The sequence below is a fragment of the Perognathus longimembris genome, chromosome 20 (assembly GCF_023159225.1).
Source record: "Perognathus longimembris pacificus isolate PPM17 chromosome 20, ASM2315922v1, whole genome shotgun sequence".
NCBI lineage: Eukaryota > Metazoa > Chordata > Mammalia > Rodentia > Heteromyidae > Perognathus > Perognathus longimembris.
The window spans coordinates 41,276,458-41,296,574 of record NC_063180.1 but is presented as its reverse complement, the minus strand read 5'-3'; the positions used below and the strand labels follow the sequence as shown (position 1 = coordinate 41,296,574).

General features: G+C 40.6%; 1 protein-coding gene across 1 annotated transcript in view; it reads right to left on the bottom strand.

Annotated features, from left to right (window-relative positions):
* Gabrg3 (gamma-aminobutyric acid type A receptor subunit gamma3) overlaps nucleotides 1–20,117 on the bottom strand; it is a 312,628-nt gene that overhangs the window by 10,521 nt on the left and 281,990 nt on the right. Inside the window, exon 6 of the mRNA XM_048369193.1 lies at nucleotides 16,874–17,011. Coding sequence (XP_048225150.1) covers nucleotides 16,874–17,011 — 138 coding nt within the window. The remainder of the gene's footprint in view (nucleotides 1–16,873; nucleotides 17,012–20,117) is intronic.

Here is a 20,117-nt window from a genome sequence, read left to right as displayed (position 1 = left end):
TATTTTTTTCCTTACTGTCAGTTGAAGGAGAAGATCTTTTATGTAGTTACCTTACTAAAACCTGATTAACTTGAGTAATATTTTTCTAAAGATCTTTTTTTTTTGGCCAGTCCTGGGCCTTGGACTCAGGGCCTGAGCACTGTCCCTGGCTTCCTTTTTGCTCAAGGCTAGCACTCTGCCACTTGAGCCACAGCGCCACTTCTGGCCGATTTTTTTTTCTGTATATGTGGTGCTGGGGAATCGAACCCAGGGCCTCATGTATACAAGGCAAGCTCTCTTGCCACTAGGCCATATCCCCAGCCCCTTTTTCTAAAGATCTTATATAATCTAATCTTTTTTTTTTTTTTTTAGGGAGGTGGTTGCTGGTATTGGGGTTTAAGCTCAGGGCCTTGTATTTTTTGCTTCCATTTGAGTCATAGCTCCACTAGTTAACTGAGAATAAGAGTCTCATAGACTTCCCTGCCTCCATAGGCTTTGAACCATGGCCCTGGGATCTCAGCCTCCTGGGTAGAAAGGATTACAAGTGTGAGCCACCAGCACCAGGCTTGCCTTTTTCTTTTTTTTTTTTTTTTCCAATCCTGGGGCTTTGACTCAGGGCCTGAGCGCTGTGCGCTGTCTCTGCCTTCTTTTTGCTCAAGGCTAGAACTCTGCCGCTTGAGCCACAGCGCCCCTTCTGGCCATTTTTTGTATATGTGGTGCTGGGGAATCGAACCCAGGGCCTCATGTACAGGAGGCAAGCACTCTTGCCACTAGGCCATATCCCCAGCCCAGGCTTGCCTTTTTCACTGCCTACCTTGTTACTTAGTTGCCAATCCTGAGAATGTGTCTATGAGAGGGCAACTGAGCACAGGGTCTTCACATGTTGACATTTTCTCATCAACGCTTTACACATGCTTCACACATGCTTCTACTTCTGTTGGTGACCCAAACAGCATGAGACATACAAGTGAGTTCATACTTATTCCCCAGTGTTCAAAGGTGCTTCCACGCAGGCAAAGAAACAGGGACAAAGCAACAAATGCCAGAAAAATGCAGGAAAGAGGGAAGTCTGGGTTGGGCTGTTTCATAGGCATATCTGCCTCTGTATAAAATCTCTCCAAATCTTGTGCCCAAAGACAGTCATGTTTCACGGCTGACAGAGCCATGTGGCTTGAGGGTGAGCCGAGCTGTCAGGAGTCTCAGACGGATGAGCCTCTTTGGCACTCGAACACATGAGATCTGTGATGAAAGTTCAAAATGCCTTTGAGGTCACTGATTAGGAGTCCCAAGAGTTGGTCTGATGCTATTCCATGAGAGTCTGCAGGTAACATTGGAGGGAGATTTGTGGGCTTGGCGGTGGAAAGCGAATCTCTGTGCCCAGCATATCATAGTGAAGAGTGTCTAATGTCTTCAAGGATAATCATATTAATCCCCTAGCGCCATCCCTTGCAACATCTAGAAATGTTCATTTGTGCATGATCTCCCTCTCTCCTTCCCTCCCTCTGTCTTTCTCTTCTCCCATTTTTTTTTTGGGGGGTGCAGGTACTGGGGCTTAAACTCAAGGCCTGTCACTTGGCTTTTTCACCCAAGGCTGGTGCTCTACCACTTGAGCCACAGCTCCTCTTCCAGCTTTTGGCTGGGTAATTGGAGATAAGAGTGTCTGGGATGTGTCTGCCCCAACTGGCTTCAAACTTCAACCCTGAGGCCTCAGCCTCGTGAGTAGCTCCATTTCAGATATGGTAGACAGTGTGTATGTGTGTCACATTTCAAATTGGGGATAGAAGACCATATCTGATTTGCATCTGATTTCTTCAATTCAAGTTACAGCTCCATTAATGCTAATACAGCAACTTGACACTGCTTGCCTAAGAGTGCTCCTTACTCTGAAATAAATATTTCCATTAAAATAATAATTTTTATGAACAGGCAGTTAAGTTTTTTTAGACTAATGCAAGCCCAATCCTCAGATTGAAGTTTTATATATATATATATATATACATATATATACACACCCATACATTTATATATCATTATATATATACACATATGTGTGTGTATGTATGTGTATATATGGAGTTCCTCTGAGCCTCTCACCAATGACTGTTCTGTCTATAGCTAGTCATTTGGACTAGATTGAGAGCTATTGTTTCAGTAATGGCGGCTCTAGGGATACAAGTGGGCATTCAGAAACAAATCTACCTATGAACTAGAGCTTATTTCCTGAGATTCCTCCAGAAAAGCATTCTTCCTGAGAGCCATATACACCTAGATCAGGAACAAGTAACCACTTCACCAAACCTAGGTTTTCAGTACTCTAAAACTAATTTTGTTTAAAATTAAGTCTCAGAAATGTGTAAAAGGTTTTCATGTCAACAAGAACAAAGTATAGCCTGTAGCTAGATGCATGCCAATAATCCTAGCTACTCAAGAGGCTGAGACCTTAGGGTTGTAGTTTGATGCCAACCTGGGCAGGAAAGTCTGTGAGACTCTGCTCTCTAATTAACCTCCACAAAATGCTGGGAGCAGAACTGTGGCTCAAGTGTTAGAGAACCAACCAGCTTTGAGTGAAAAAGCTCAAGGGAAGATGTCTGAAACAGATATCACTCTAAAACATTTGAGAAGAAGAGCAAAAGAAAACCAAATACAATTAAGGGAATAAAAAACAGAAGTCCAAGTAAAGAGAAGTTGGACAGAATGGGAGTAAAGAATATAATATATATCCTACGAAATTAAGAGGAGTGAGGAAAGGTACGAGTAGGGGAGGGATGGGTGAGAATGTTGAATGAGGTAACATTGATCAAGATAGATTGTATTCATAAACCACTTTGTTAAATGGCAACTCCTTTGTACAACTACTTAAAGATAGTAAAACACACACACGCACACACACACACACATTAAAAACTCAGCTGTTTAGCCTTTAGCAAGAAGCCAGAAACAGTGCTCAGGCCCTGAGTTCAAGTCCCAAGACTGGCCAAGCACATACACACACACACACACACACACACACACACACACACACACACACAAGAAAACAACTTAGCTATGGAATCGTCACACTAAAATTCCCCTTGTATTAATAATATATGCTAATGAATAAAATAAAAGTTAAAAAAGCTAAACAAAAAAAATCCTAGAAATCAGTGAGATTGATAAGATGGAGCAAATTAGAAAATTCTCAAAGGAACACAGAAATGTTACTTTGAAAAATCAAGAACACCAACCAGTTACTAGGAAGATTGATAAGAAACAGGGATGAGTCAAGAGGGAGGGGGGGGAGAGACATAACGAGAATGCATCAATATGAGAACTAAAATAGGAAACCACAGACTTTGCAGGCTTGGCAGGGATAATTAGGGAATACTATAAACATAAGTGTGACCCTTGGGAGGAAATAAACAAATTTCTACAAAAACCACAAAGTACCATAGAAAATTCAAACTACAAAATAACATTTAAATAGTCCTATAACCATTAAGTAAATTAAATTCATAATTTAAAATTTCCCAATAAAGAAATCTGATCTGAGTTTATTTCTCAAAGAATTTTCCTAAGTTTTTAAAGTGGAATTGACTTAAATTTCACAATTCCCTTGCAGGAAAGACGAGAAGAGGGACTACTTTCTTCAGTGTACCAAACTAGAATTACCCTAATATCAAAGCTAGACAAAAAGAAAACTACAAATGACCATCCCTTAGGAATATGAATGCCAAAACTCTTAAAATACTAACAAATAGAATTTGGTAATATGCTGAAGTGATTATGCATAATGAAGAAATGGAGTTTGTCCTTGGAATCTGCAGTTTGTTCAGGATAAGAAAATCAGTCAAGCCTGTAGTCCTAGCCACTCAGGAGGCTGAGATCTGAGGAGGGAGGTTTGGAGCTAGCTGGGGCAGAAAAGGTGTAGACAACATTTCTACCCAACTATAAAAAAGAAATAGGTAGAGCACCTTTCTTGGTTTAATATGATGAATTTATTCTCATTTTAGTCAATAGAATTTGCTTTTTCTGGTGACTAAGGAGCAGGTTGTGAAGATACACAACCATCCAGATGACAGAAGCATTAAATAGCAGATGTGGTGTCAAAGACACCTGCTGTGCAAGAGCCATGTATACACACAGATGTGTATTTGTGGATGACTCTTTCATTAATACAAGGAACACTATAAATATATGCTTTCAACAAATAGCTGTTCTGTATCAGGAAAACAAAATAGTTGTAAAATGAACCATATCATTTCATTGAGCCCTACCTGCCATTGTTTCAAAGATTCATTCCCTAGAAAACATCCTGCCCTCCAGTTTAATTAAAAGAAAAAGAAAGTTGTAAGGAAAAAGAAGTCTGAATTAGGCTGGATGTGGGAGGGGCTATGCAAATGTACTGACATCCCACAATGCAATGCTGATGGGCTGCTGAAGGAAGTCACCGTGGCTGTGAGCCCTTGTCTTCTTATAATATTCTAGAACCCAATAGATTAGCTAGGCACCCTCTTCAAACCCGCCTCACATGAGACCGAAATCAAGACTAAACCATGACTTTTGCAGGATTCCTTTTATCTGTGACTTTATTTTGTTATTATTGTTTTTAGAACTGAAACTCAGGGCTTTCTTTGTGCTTGTCTTGGGCTTTTTTGCTCATGACTGGTGCTCTGTCACTTGAGCCACACCTTCGTTTTCAGCTCTTTGCAAGTTCACTGGAGATAAGAGTCTCTGGGATTTATGTGGCTCCAAACTGAGATCTTCAGAACAAAGCCTCTGTGAGTAGCTGAAATTATAGGCATGAACCACACAGTGCGTGGTTTATCTATGACTTGATTATAGAAGAAAGAAGCGACATTGTAATAGCCTGATTCCACAGCTAAGACACAGGGAGGGAGCTATGTTAAATTCTTGGTTAAATCTGTTTCTAAGTTCTCATTAAGACTATGGGCTTGCTTGCTTATATTATAAAAGATATTTTGTTCTCGGCCAGCCTCATTGGTATCATTTGGTATTGATAAATGGGTCAGCCATGACAGAACATCTCTGTGAAAGCTCAAACCTCCTGAGCTTTACTTAATGGTCAAACAAAGGCCTTAGAGATAAAAGAGCAATAGATTATCCCAACACAGCTTAATAGGAAGTGTTTGAAAAGCAAAATCTCACGAAGCATACAAGATATTACTAAAAAGAAATTCTTGGGAAAGGGGATACTGGTGGCTTTGGCATGTAGGAGTCAGAAGATCATTTAAAGGTGCACGAATCACTAATGTTTCCCACACATTTGAAATAAGAACACAGGGGGTAACAGAAGAAACTTCTGAATCTCCTCCTGGTCTTTTTCCTCCGTTGACGCTTTTCCTCAGATGGTGTGGCTTCCATGGGGTGTGTTTGGTTGACCCCTTGACCACCTGACTCCTGCTTTCACTGCTGATCACTTTTTGGAGGAATCTCCACTAATGCATTACACAGGTCAGGCATGGTTGCATTTTAGTGGACTCACGCTTTATTTTTTTTGTGGTTAAACACAGGTACTGGTTTTAGCTGGTATTTGTAGATTTTTGGTTATGAAGATGAGTGGAGAGAGGACTGAAAGGATGTGCTAAGATTAAGAGTGAACATTAATCATAGGGTTGAGGCGGTGGTCCTGGTTTCTATATTGCGAGGTGGAAATTACATTTTTGGATGGTATCTATGTTTCTGAAAAAGGAACAGTTCAACAGGCTGATGAATAAGATCTAAGTTAACCCATCTTCAGAAACACCAGCCAGGATCCTGACAACAAGTTTGTAGTAACCCAATGATGCAATAAAAGAATTCTATTGACTTGAAGAAAAAATAAAGTCTCCATAGAGAAGGAAGAGGAATAGAAAACTTCAGCCAGAAAGGAAAAGGAAAGCCCCACCCAGGGCTGAACCAAGGCCATCAGCTATAAGCTTAGGAAGTGTTTGGTTGCAGGCACCTGTAGTCCAGTGTTGGTTATTTTTCTGTGTGTGCTAGTCCTGGGGCTTGAACTCAGGTCCTGAGCACTGTTTCTAAATTTCTTTTGCTCAAGGCTGGTGCTCTACCACTTGAGCCACAGCTCTACTTTCTGCTTTTTTTTGGTAGTAAATTGATGATAAGAATCTCAAGGGCTTTCTGCTTGTGGGCTGGCTTTGAACCTCACTCCTCAGATCTCAGCCTCTTGAATAGCTAGGAATATGACTCAATTGGAGCCCAGTGCTCTTTTTTTTTTTTTAATTATGAGCTTTTCTTCCCAAAGATGAGGAAGTAAGCCAAATGAGGGATCCCGTGTGTATTTGCTGAGAATCACATCCAGGTCACACCTGGCCTGGGCTATAGCGAGGCCAGAACCAGGTTTCTGTAACAAATACCTGGGACAGTGAACGAAGAGAAATTGTTTTGACTGACAGCCTCAGAGATCCCACGTTCTGGGCTGTGTGGCTGTGTTGAGTTAGTGCTGTTGCTTTGAGAGCTGTGGGCAGGGCTGGGAAGGTGGCTTAGCGGTAGAGTGCCCGCCTAGCATGCAGGAAGCCCTGGGTTCCATTCCTCAGCACCACATATATAGAAAAAGCCAGAAGTGGCGCTGTGGCTCAAGTGGTAGAGTGCTAGCCTTGAGCAAAAAGGAAGCCAGGGACAGTGCTCAGGCCCTGAATCCAAGCCCCAGGACTGGCAATAGATAGTAGATAGATAGATAGATAGATAGATAGATAGATAGATAGATAGATAGATAGAGCTAGATAGATGATCAATGGATGGATGGATAGATAGAGAGATAGGTAGAGTTGTGAGTGATGATGGCAAGACAGTGTACCGCAGGTATGTGCGGTATAGAAAACCAGCCACCTCATAGTCAGGAACCAAGAGATGAGTAAGAGGCCAGAATTCCCTTCGGGGAAATTTCTCCAGTGACCTAAAGACCTCCCGTTAGGCCTCGCCATGAAAGGGTTCTGCCATTTCCCAAGAGCACCTCCTTATGGACCAAGCCTTGCACATATGTACATTTGGAAGAGAGTCAAGTTATTGAAATTAGAGCCAGGCCCTTGTGACTCATTCCTGTAATCCTAGCTACTCAGGAAGCTGAAATCTGAGGATCGTGATTCAATGGCAGTCTGGGCAGGAAAGTCCCTGAGATTCGTATCTTCAATTTACCAACAAATAGCTGGAAGTGGAGTTATGGTTCAAGTGACTGAGCACCAGCCTTGAACAAAAAGGCTAAGGGACAGTGCCCAAGGTCGAATTTCAAGCCTCAGTACTGGTGCATATGTGCATACACACATACACACACACGTGTGCACACACACATACACAAAGATATGAACTATAGCACTGTAGCAATGACTTTAAATGATCATACTCCCTATAACATAGTAGAGATTTAAGACTTTTCTTCTGATTGAATGACTGGAAATTGTAATCTAAATATGCAATGGGAAAAATGATACAAAACCTTATCCATACCAACAAAAATACTGGAAAGGGAAGCTCAAAGGCCACAATTTGATACTGGATTAGAGAAATTTAGATATTCTGAAAACTCAATGTTGGGTATAGGAAATAAAATTAACTCTGTATAGCAATGATATTATGGTTAAACCTCTGGTTTAAGTGAGAAACTAAACTTACTGATCATACCTATTAGAACTGTAGCTTTGGTTGTGTCTGATACTTTGTCAGATTCAATTTTTCATCTATAAATGGAGATATTGGCATGAGTCCTATCTCTATCAAAAGTGTATAGCAAGAACCAAATGAAGACCATAAAATGCTATAGTGTATAAACATTATTGTCACCTAATACTAACTACTATAAATTCCTTAGGTTCATGGCAGAAGTAGTTGATTACATAAGAATTTAAAAGAGAAGATATATTCAGTTCTGATTTCTCTCTCAACATTTCAAATTTCTTAGCAGTTCATTAGGCCAGGCAGCGATTTTTTTTCCTACATTTCCTCTCTGAATTAGAGACAGAGGATGACTCACAGTGGGTTTGAAAGATTTTCACTCAATCTTGTGCACAAAGATACTGTCACTATTTTTAGGATGATAACTGTAAAACCCAGACTGATTTATTATCCAGCTCGCACTCAGACAAATATGACAAAAAGTCACACTCTTAGACTTTCTTCTACTTGAGCTTTCCACACATGCATTTTTATTTGCATCGAAGATGTAAAATTCATCACAATACCTGCTAAAAGCATGTTTCGCTGAATAGAAGTCTTGTAGCTGATTTAATGGACTATTTACTCAGAAAAGCCAGTGTATAAATACCTCAACTATCCCAGAAAGGACATTAAAGCAGTGATAATAGATAGCATTTCTATTTATAGGTGGCAATTCTGCACTTGGCAGATGTTAGTTCACTTAAATTCACATCAGCCATATAGTAGCTAAGGCAATTTCCTTTTTGTTTAAGAGAACAGTGAGAGGATGGGTCACAGGAATTTCCCATGGCAGGCAAGTGGTACAGGTGTATGGGAATGTAAGCAGTTTGACTCTAGAACTAGAGTGATTGCCTAAGATTTTTCATTGGGCATTCTGGGAAAGTATTTAATGGAACATTGAATACTGACATTAATATTTAAAAAGAACTTCATAGAATAATTTTTTTGGAGTTTGGAAAACTACTTCAAGTAGGGGCTAAATTCAGAGCTCGAATGAAGTTCAAACATACCAGATGTGTGCAATGAATGGGCTTTGTAGCCTTTTTCCATAGGCAGGAAGAACAGCTCTTCTTCATCCTTCTTGCTTTGATTATATCAATGCAGCTCTCCGAAGGAGCCTAGGTAGGGCCTTGTAATGAAATAGGCACTAGTTTAAAAAGCTACCAGCTCAATTAATTTTTGAGCCCAAGGCTTCTGACTTGATCTCATCCTTGGACGTCAGGGAGCCTTTGGTAGGTCTGCCTCTAATACAAATGCACTTCTGAGATCTCTGGGAGCTGTCCCAAACATGAAAGGCATGTTCTATACTTCTGGGCCTGTCTCCTCAAATGTACTGCTGGTGGCTTTACATCCAGGACAAAAGGTGTCACGTGTGCAGCTCAAATTATTTTAGATGACTGGGCTGGGGATCAAACTGATATGGAGAACTGTCATATGGCAAAGAAATGGACTAGCTTGCAAATATCTTAACAGCTGGAAGCAAGAGATGGGGAAAACTTCCTGTGGAGGTCACAGAATCAATCTCCTCGTCTCTCTCATTTTCCTTTAGGCTGAAAACAGAATTTAAAAAAAATTTTCTATTATCATTAAGTAATTGTAGAAAGGAGTTGCCAACCAACAGGCAGTTTATGAACACAGTCCATCTTGATCCACGCTATCCCTTTGGACATTCTCACCCACCCATCCCTTTCCTTATTTATCTTAATTTGGTTTTTATCTTAATTTGGGTTGTCTATTGAACTTTTTGCCATTTAACAAAGCAGTGTATGTATACAATGAATCTTGATCTGTATCATCATTTCAATATCTTCACCCACTTTTGGCCCACCCCTACCCTTATATTTCTCAATTCCGTGGGATGTACAATGAATTCTTGCCTGTAATTCTCGCCTTTAGTCTTTTACTCCTTTCCCCTTGGCCCGACCCTCCACTCTTCCGAGTACCCATCTCCTGCTACTTATATTTTGTTGGACTTTGACTTAGTCTTTTTAAGGAATTATACTATATGTGCTTTCCACAGAGTTGATTACACTTCAGTTAATGCACTTGTAACTCTTCGCTTACTAACTAGTGTGGTGACTTGTAGACTAATAGGCACATTCTAGCTACCACAAATGAGGGAAACTGCAACCTGTGCTTCTCTGGTTCTGGTTACATCACTTAATGTAATTCTTTCCGAGTCTTTCCATTTCTTTATGAATGGTATGATTCCATTCTTTCTGATGGATGAGTAGAATTCCATTGTGTGTGTATATACCACATTTTCTTAGCCTATTATTATTATTGTTGCTGTTGTTGTTATTTTTATATTTGTGAGGGGCTTGAACTCAGAGCCTGGGCACTGTCCCTGAGCTGTTTGTGCTCAAGGCTTCTTCTCTACCACTTGAGACACAGTTCCAGTTCTGGCATTTTTTTTTTTTTTTTAGTATAGTTAATTGGAGATAAAAGTCTCTTGGACTTTGTTCCCAGAGTTGGCTTCCAATTCAGGCCTCATCCTCTTGAGAGGAGGCTGGGATTATAGGTGTGAGCCACTGATATCTGGCCGTTTAGGATAATTTTAAGTTATTTTTAATTTAGGTGTTGCCATCATTTGAGTCACTATGGTATCTATTTTGAGAATCTACTTATGTATTTACTACCTTCTTGACTTTAACTTATCTTTCACTTTTTCTTTTTCCTACAAATTTTCTATTTTTACTTACTGAAGATAAAAATCAAGTGGTCATACCTTTCCTTTTCATTAAAATCTGGGATTTTCATTTCAGAATTTCTAATGTTTTATATCTCTTTTGATAAATTCCTTTTCCCTGTTAAAATTATCTGTGTTCTCATTAATTATCTCCCCCTGCTGTTCTCTTAAAAAAATACATAGTTACACTCTAAAGTCCTTGTGGCTAATTTCTATATCTTAATCACCTGTGGGTATTTTTCCTATTCTCTACTGTTACATTCCTTTGGGTTTTAGTCGTTTGGCTACAACACATATATTTGTGTGTACATTTGTTAAGAAAAGAATTTTCATTAGCTTTTGTTGTTATTTTCCAGGACAATGGATTTGAAGTTAATCACCTTAATACAATCAGGAGCTGGGGGAAACGCAAGGCTGAGCTGCAGCTTGATGAGGTTTTGTGTTTGTTTTCCATATATTTCTAACTCAAAAATACCCCTTCTGGGGTTCCTACTGACAGCTCAGTGTGCTCACAAAAGCCCCCTTTCCTTTGTAAGCTCAGCGATGATCTTGGCATTGTCAACACAGTACCAGTTCTCCTTTCTCTCCTTCTCGTTATGGTTTCAGAGTTGAGAAAATGTCTGAAGTATGGGATTTGCTTTCCTTTCCTTTATTCCTGAGAAAATGGCTTTCAAGGCTAGATTATTGAATCTCATTTCAAGGAGATAGCTTTTCACACCAACTAATATTCTTCTTGTCCTTCCTTCCTTCCTTCTTTCCTCTCTCCCTTCCTTCTTTCCTTTTTCTTTTTCCTTCTCTCCTTCCTCCTTCCTTTCTTTCTCCTCCTCCTCTTCTTCTTTTCTTCTTCTGTCTCCTCTTCCTCTTCCTCCCCTTCGCCTCTTCCTCCTTCTCTTCCTTTTCTCCCATCCTCCTTTTGCATTGTGTTACTGAGGTTTAAACCCAGGGCCCATCTGCTTGTTAGGCAAGTATTCTACTGCTTGAGTCACACATCCACCTATTATTAATTTAGTTTTTTTCACATGGCATCTCATTTTTGCCTATTGTCCATCATCTCTCACTCTGTGGTCCTCTACTTATGCGTATCAAGTAGCTGGGACTTCAAATATGAGACACTTTGCTCACCTTATGCTAACTTCCTTTCCTGACTCCTTAATTATTCGTGTTCCTTTTCTGAGATGCTCAGCAAACCCCTGCAGGTAAAGCACACGTGGACATGCGGACATGCACTCACCCCTCTGTGCAGCCTCTCCAGGATTTTGTACTGCAAGCCACGGTCATTTTAGTTTAGCACCTATATGGTAGCTTCAAATGGAGCTTAATGTTGTATCGCTTTTTTCAGGTGCATCTCTGGCACTGTTGGTATGCTCGAAGCCACTTAATACTGTATGGCAGCAGATTTCACTCTTGTGCATGCAAGATTCTCTCTCTCTCTCTCTCTTTCTGTCTCTCTCTCTCTCTGTCTCTCTCTCTCTCTCTCTCAGTTGCTAGTCTTGGGGCTTGAAGACTTGATTCCTTGACCTCAGAATACCTCTTGTAGCCCTCTGGAAGACTCTGATTCCACTGAAGGTTGAAAGCAGAATGATATCAGTGATATATTCCTTGGGTGTTACTGTCATCCCAACAGAGAAGAGCTCACCGTTCAAATACAAATGGCCACTTAGGATCATGTTCCAAAGGGAACAGGGCTAGATGACAGAGATGAGATGGGAGGCAGTAATGAAGGCCACCCACCTCATTCATAGCACTGGATGTTATGATTGCACCTGGAAGTTTACGATTCTGAATTTTTCCAGTGCTTTTTCTATTTCTCTAAGCAAGCTTCCTTGAAGCACTACTTCAGTAGACTTCAAGCATGGAAATATAGCATCCACCCTTTCTTAACTTCAGAGGGATTGTAAGAATTAGTTTGACAGTGCAGTCTTGGCTTCTTGGGAGAAAGAAAAGAAAGAAATTGCCTATCTATAGCTAGCTTCTCCACACACAGAAACCACTGTATGGCTTCAAGCAGCCACAGATCAGTAACAGCTGCACATCTCTAATAACCAGCACAAAGTCGGAAGTGGAGGTGTGGCTCAAGTGGTAGACAGCTAACCTTGATCAGAAAAGGCCAAGCAAGAGTACAAAGGCTCTTAATTCAACCACCAGCACACACACACACACACACACACACACACACACACACACTCACGCGCATGTCAAGATTTAAATAAGATTTGTGTATCCTATGGTAAGGGCATTATTGCCATTATCACGACTTTGAGTTCGGCATCTGATGAAGCTCTTCAAAATGCCAGCAGTGCATCATTGGTCATTTGCCACCTTGTGAGCCAGCAGGTCCACTTAGCAAGCAGTTGTAGTTTATGAATATTCATTACACAGTCTTCACTATCGACATTTCTTAATGCTGGATATAAACCAGAAGAGCCAAACACAGAATACAACTCCACATTCACAACCTGCCACCTTGATTTCCACAGCAAAGTTGCACTTGGTATGTGCTTTCCTCTTAAATACGGAAAAGACTATTTACTCTCGCTGTAGCTTCCTCCAACCAAGCCTTCAAGCACAGCTGGAGACACTCAATTTTCCCTTGGTAGATGGAGCTGTGATTAAATGAATGGTTATAATAAAAATATTTTATTTACTTCAAAAAAGGTTCTGAAACAATCGTTATCACCAAGATAGAGTTAGACATTTATTATGACACTTCAGAGTACTAAGGAGCTCATCATATCTCTGTTTTCAAACCAGTCACGACTGGACATGAATCTGATTCATTTTAGCCTTCTTATAGTGAAGCGGTGCTCCCTGGAAAATCCCTTAGCAAGACGTGGGGACTTGGGGTTTGATCTCCCCAAGCTGAAAGAGTGGTTCTGAAACCTGAGATATTATAGGATGATACAAAACTAAGAATGTTATTCGAAGATATATTGAACAATATGAAACCACCTGAATTGTGTCATTCTCAAGGGTATAAAAGCCAAATGCTTTCTACCAGTAGAGCCACTGGATAAACTTTGGTAGGCACAGGGTTTATTTTTGTTGTTTTCATGTTAAATAAAAAGTGACAATAGAAAAATGTGACTACCACAAGCATAGAACCTAAAAGAGAGCTATAGTTCAGATCTGGGATGTGCCCTGAAGCCCCGTGTGTCAAAGCTTTATTCTCCAGAGTGCTTCTATTGGGAAGTGGTGGAACCATTATCCAGCGAGCATCAGTGGGAGGTCTTTACGTCATTGAGGGGGAATGTCCATGAAGAGCATAATGGGAATATAGTCCCTTCTTTATCTCTCTTTTGCTTCCCAGCCATGAAGCTCGGAGTGCCTTCCACCATGATAATCACAAGCCCTAAATGACAGAGCCAATTGATCATGGAGCAAACTCTGAAACAGTGAGCCTTGCTTCTTTAGAAATCGATTTTCTCGTGCATTTGTTGCCGTAATGCACTTTTACTTTAAAATAAATACATGGTGTATTAGTATATCCATTTTTTTGGTTTACCTACAGCCAACAACTGACAGCTATGCCCTTACGAGAGCTGTGCGGTGTTTAAAGCTCACCGATGGACAGCAGCACACCTCAGGATTCACTTGTGGGCTGAGCACACATGGTTCACACCTACTCAGGAGGCTCAGACCGGGAGGATTGCAGTTTGAAGTCAATCCAAGGCAGAAAAGTCCCGAGACTCAGTTAGACTGGAAGCATGATAGTAGAGTACCCCAAATACTCAAATAGTAGAGTACCCCAGGGGAGCCAGAAAGTTGATCCGGAGCCTGTGGCCCTGAGTTCAAACCCCAATACTGGCACCCAAGCAGATTACTTGGTGAAAATATGTCAGCTATTTTTATCATCCAAAGGACAGTCTCTTTTCAAGTATAATCATACAAAAAGGTTTTGGTAATTACATAAATGGTATGGAAATTTATGTTTGTTAAACAAACTTAGCCAGTAAGATCTTAGATTTATTAGGATTTCTTTATGGGCCATGATAGCAACCTGCAGAATTCCCTATCCCCCAATTCTATAGTCCCCTCTGCCCTACTTTCCTGAGCTAGGATTTTATTAAACTCAACTCCAACCCCATGAGCAGAGAGCCAGGTGTGTTCAACCTGCCTTTGCATTTTCTTGTGCTTGGCATTTGCTTTGGGAGAACACCAGGAAGAGAAGTGAGCCCCCAGTTTTAGCGCATTCATGCTGGAGTAGCCCTTCCTGCGGGTCACCCCTCCCCTGCAGCCTTAGGTCACATTCTAACCTTTCTAACAAATGGGGTTATTCATGCAGATGGGTCAGAACCCGGAAAGAGACTGCCCTCTGTATCACCTCCATAGTTCATTTAAATAATGTGGAGTACTCCATTCTCCTAATCTTATTGTTGTTTAATATTAAAGCATAGATCTCACTTCTCAGTTTTGCCCCTGACAAACTCAGAGGAAATCTGCTTTTTTTCTTTTCTTTTTTTTCTTTTTTCTTTTTTTTTTTTTTTTTTTTGCCAGTCCTGGGCCTTGGACTCAGGGCCTGAGCACTGTCCCTGCCTTCTTTTTGCTCAAGGCTAGCACTATGCCACTCTAGCCACAGCGCCACTTCTGACCATTTTCTATATATGTGGTGCTGGGGAATCAAACCCTGGGCTTCATGTATACGAGGCAAGCACTGTTGCCACTAGGCCATATTCCCAGCCCCCTTTTTTCTTTTTAACGTAGCTTTTCCTGGCCCCTCCGTTTACTTTGGTGTCAGTACTGAGGCTTGCACTTAGGGGCTGGGTGCGGTCCCTTTACTTTTTTTGCTCAAGGCTGGCCCTCTACTGGTTAAGTTGGAAATAAGAGTCTCACAGAATTCCCTATCCAGGTTGGCTTTAAACTGTGATTTTCAGATCTCAGCCCCCTGAATAGTTAGAATGACAGGTGTGAGCTGCTGGCGCCCAGCTAAGGGCCCTTGTTGATGTGTAAATGTCTCTCTCATGCAATTTTGCAATTAAAAACTATTAAAATCAATTATAAAAACTGATGTCTTAATCTGGTTATTATTTCAGGATGTAAGGAGTCAATGATATTCATATTAACAAAGAGTAAGAGATGTACAAAAGCTGGTTTTAAACACCATCTGACCCCCACACCTTGCCAAAAGAAAATCAGTTATAATACAGTGGGGCACGGAAAGAGTAAATACTGAAAACAAAAAAGAAACACCGAAGAAAAAGCAAAAAAAAAAAAAATTAAAAAGATATTCAAATATATTAATTGGAAAAGTTTTGCTTTTCATCTAATTGCATGCTTTTATTATGCACAAATGATCATCTAACAAAATCTAATTAGTAGGTAATTATTTGGATCATGTTTAGTCTACTGGAAAAGAAATCCAAAATTTAAGATAAAGTTTAGAATTACAAAAGGAAGATGCTAGGAAATTAAAATTCAAAAGACATTTTTGTGAATTTTCAGTAATATTTGGCTCTTAATTTGCATAGGGGAAGTTATAGAGCTTTCACCAGTAGTAAAATTGATTTATATAAACACGGTCAGTAATCCCAGTTAGGTTTATAGTCATAATACAAATATAAATTTGATTGAAAACTACAAATCAATTCTAATTACCCATCTCTTATTCAAGCCAAGACATTTTAAGAATATTTTCTTGCCAGATGCTGTTGACTATGCCTGTAATTCTAGTTACCCAGGAGGCTGAGGCTTGAGGATCGCCTGGGCAGAAAAGGCCAGGAGACATGGATTCTCCAATTAACGGAAGTGCCAGAAGGAGAGGTGGGGCTTAAGTGCTAGAGCATCAGCCATGAAGGAGGGTGGGGGGGAAGCCAGGCAAAAGTGCAAGGCTATGAGTTCAGGCCCCAGTGTTGGCACAAAGAAAAGCAAATTCATTTTTGGAATCAGTTGTTTGGTCTGGAATAGCACTTGAGTATCATGGTTACCTTAATATAACTAGTTAAATAAATATACAAGGATATAAATTCCACATTCTGCCTATGGAGATACGGGTGGCAGATAAGGGATGGATAGATAGGTGGTAGAGATAAATCGAAGACAGACAGATGATAAATAATAGATAAATAATTGAGTGGTTAGACAGTAGATAAATAGATAGGCATTCCTTCATACACAGATAGAGAGATACATATTTCTTCATAGATGGATAGAGAGAGGTATTTCTTCATATATGGATGGATAGATGATTATATAGAGAGAGGTATTTCTTCATATATAGATAGAAGCATAGATGATAGATAGAAGTATTTCTTCATCGATGGGTAGGTAGACGGATAGGTAATAGATGGTAGAGATAAATAGATGACAGAGAGATGAAAGATAATAAATGAGTAAATGGATGGTAGATAAACAGACAATAGAGACTGATAGTTCTTCATAGACAGATCGGTATTTCTTTTTAGATAGATAGGTATTTCTTTGTAGATATATAGACAGAGACAGAGAGATAGATAGATAGATGATAGGTAGATAGGCAAATAGATACTTCTCCTGAGGCTTAGGCGGGGAAGCTCACACATCCTTCCATTCAGAGAGCTGTACCTCCCCAAACTCATCCCCTACCTGCTGACGTTGTCACAATCTCTGTGGTGTTTCTGAGGCCCATGAAGTCAAACTGGTAAAGCCGCCATGATTTCTGATCTGCTGCCTCCACTGAATTTTTTCTCCATCTATAAATCATTTCTTCTTTGGGATAGCCATCTAAAAGTGGGAAGAAGAAGCAAATATTAAGCCTCAGAGGTTATAGGTTTTTATAAATCATTTAAGCAAAAACACTGGAGTCTGGCTCCTTATTAGGAGTTAAAGTTTTAGGCTACATGTCTTCTCACAATTTGCCTGTAGAGACACACAGAAAGTCTGCGAGTGAAAGGACAGATGCCATCAAGGTCTGCAGCAAATCCTCATGCTCAGCAAGACCTTGCTCCATCACAAGCCTGTCCATCGTACCTAAGGATGCGGTGAATAGAGATCACTGTCTCTTGAACCTCGGAGAGCTAGCTTCCATATCCTTCCATGAGTATAGGTGTTTGTCAGGTGTGCTTGGTTTCTCCCCACTTCTCCCACCTCCACAGAATCCTTTCCATCCAAATGTAATCAATTCCTCCACGCTCATCTTACCCTCCCTCCATACCTTATACACACACACACACACACACACACACACACAGACACACACACACAGAACTTAGTGCATGACCATCTCAGGCAATCACTGTTGAATCCAGGGGATGACTGACAGACAGTTCATGTTGGCTGTGAGTGACAAATGGTGTGACCCTACAGGTTGCAAATGTTGGGAGCCTTGTGGAAGTCATGGGGGCAACCACTGATAACAATAATGTCTTTATTGAGATGGTCGTTAATTTTCTTAAGACTGGATCATATCATGTGATAGTGAGTCCATTCTCCAGGGACGAATTAGTTACTACAAAGGAGATTGCTATGCAGGCGATCATCCTCCCTCTGTCTCTCTCTCTCCTAAACATATTTCTTCTGCTCCTACTTCCTCTGTCTTGATATTCCACCATGACCGGAAGCATCCTGGGACCAGAAACCAGAAGCCAAACAAATGATAAACAATTCTTTTGATCCCTAAGAACTGGGAATTAAATAAACTCATTTTCGTAATAAATCACTCAGCCTCAGTTGTTTTGTAATGTCAACAGAAAACTAGCTGAAATGTGATATTGGTCTCCTGTTTCCATGAGCAGATTCAGATCAGTTCTCAGGAATTACTTAGGAAGCAAGATCTTGGTGCATTTCCTTCCGTAGGGCCAGAATTGGTGACCTGACTAGAGCTGGGACATCATGAGCAGCTGTTCTGTCCTCTTGTCCTAGGGATGTCCCTGAGGATTGGTGGCCCCCTGAGCTTGAGCCAGATATAAGGCAAATGTCTGCTTCCATAACTCCATTTCTACTCTTGGATACTACTGAATTATGCTTGGAAAAACACTGTTCAGTTTGTGCTGGGGTTCTCTGACCTGGTTAGAAGACTGATGATCTAGTGTATTGGCTCTCTTTGTAAGATCCTGTCTCTAGTCTCTGCAGGGAATCTGCCCCACAGGGCATATCTCATTCCCAAGAATAGTCCTAGGTCCCAGATTGCCACCCAGGCGTTGGCATTATTAACTAACAGCATTGGCATTATTAAATCTATACTGATTCATAAAGCATAAAGATGTTGAAGTCATTACTCCGGTAGGAAGAAATACACTCATCATTTTGATGCATATGGATACATACACACTTAAGCAAACATTAATAAAGTGCTAATTGGTAACACTGATGATTCGTCATTTGCATCCATTTGTCTTAAAGACCATCTGCTTTATGGATTATGTCCCTCTTTTCTGTTTGACATTGTGGATGTTGGTCCATTATTCAAAGACTGAAGTACAGCACAAGAATGCCTCTTGTTTCATGACTGTGTACTGCTCTGTGAAATTGTGGTCAGCACATCAGGAAGAATGCTGATGCCCTAGCGATTGAGCCACACCTTCACTTCCAGCTTTTTACAGGCTAAGTGGAGGTAAGCATCTCTCTCTTGAATTTGCCTGTCTTGTCTGGATTTGAACCATGATCCTTAGGTCTCAGCCTCTTGGTCACTTGCAACTTCTTAAAGAGAAAATGCCTGTTGTTAGGAAGCTGTCATTTTAAATTTAGCCAAGGACATGGCTAACATCTCCCATCTTCTGTTCATCTGTCCCCACAGTGTGATGGCTGAGCTGAAATTGGTTCTTAGAGGCATCAGTGGCAGCAATACTTGCTCTGCAGGTGCATTCCTTGACTCCTACCACTAAGAAGCCCATTGTCAGACAATCTGCGTAGAGTCCTTGCAATGAAAGCATTTTCTAAGCTGGACACCGATGACTCATGCCCAGTAATCCCAGCTACACAGGAGGCTGAGCCAGCTGAGACAGAAAAGTCCATGAGATTCTTATCTCCAATTAAGCACCCAAAAGCTGGAAGTGGAGATGTGGTAGAGCACTAGTCTTGAACCCTACTACACTCTTGGTAGGAATGTAAACTTGTTCAACCACTCTGGAAAACAGTAAGGAGCTTTCTCAAAAACATAGCACTACCCTACGATTTAGCAGTTTCACTCCTGAGCATTTATCTAATTTATCCAAACAAGGATTCAGGAAAGTCACCATTATAACCATGTCTATTGCAGTGCCATTTACCACAGCCAAAGTATGGAATCAGCCCAGATACCCCTCAATGGACCAGGAAGATGTGGTACATATGCACAGTGGAATTTTACTCATTCATTAGAAAGAATGATATTTTATCACTTGCAAAGACATGAAAAGAACCTGGAAACAAATACAGTGAGTGAAATACATCAGGCCCAGAGAGACAAAGTGGCATATTTTCCCTAATATGTGCAAGCAGAATCAGTTTATAAACATATAAGTGAATACATTGGATGGCATGCAAAGATACATGCATGTATTAACTAAAATACAGCAGATTAAAGAGAGAGCTCAACCAGTATAATTCCTCAGAGAAACAAAAACCATAGCTCAACAAAATAAACATCATCAGGAAATGGGTACTTGAAAGGGATGGGGTAAGGCCCAGGGAAGAAGGGGAGAGGAATGAAATGAATTGGGGGGGGGGGGAAGGAGGGAGGAGGGGGAGGGGGATTGAAGTCAAGAATTCAGTGTACTGGGAGAGAGTGAGGGGAAGGCGTGACACTGTCCAATAAGAAATGTACTCTCTACCTGACTTAGGTAACTATAACCCCTCTGTATATCACATTTATAATATTTTTTTAAGAATTCAATTTATCTCCTACAAAATT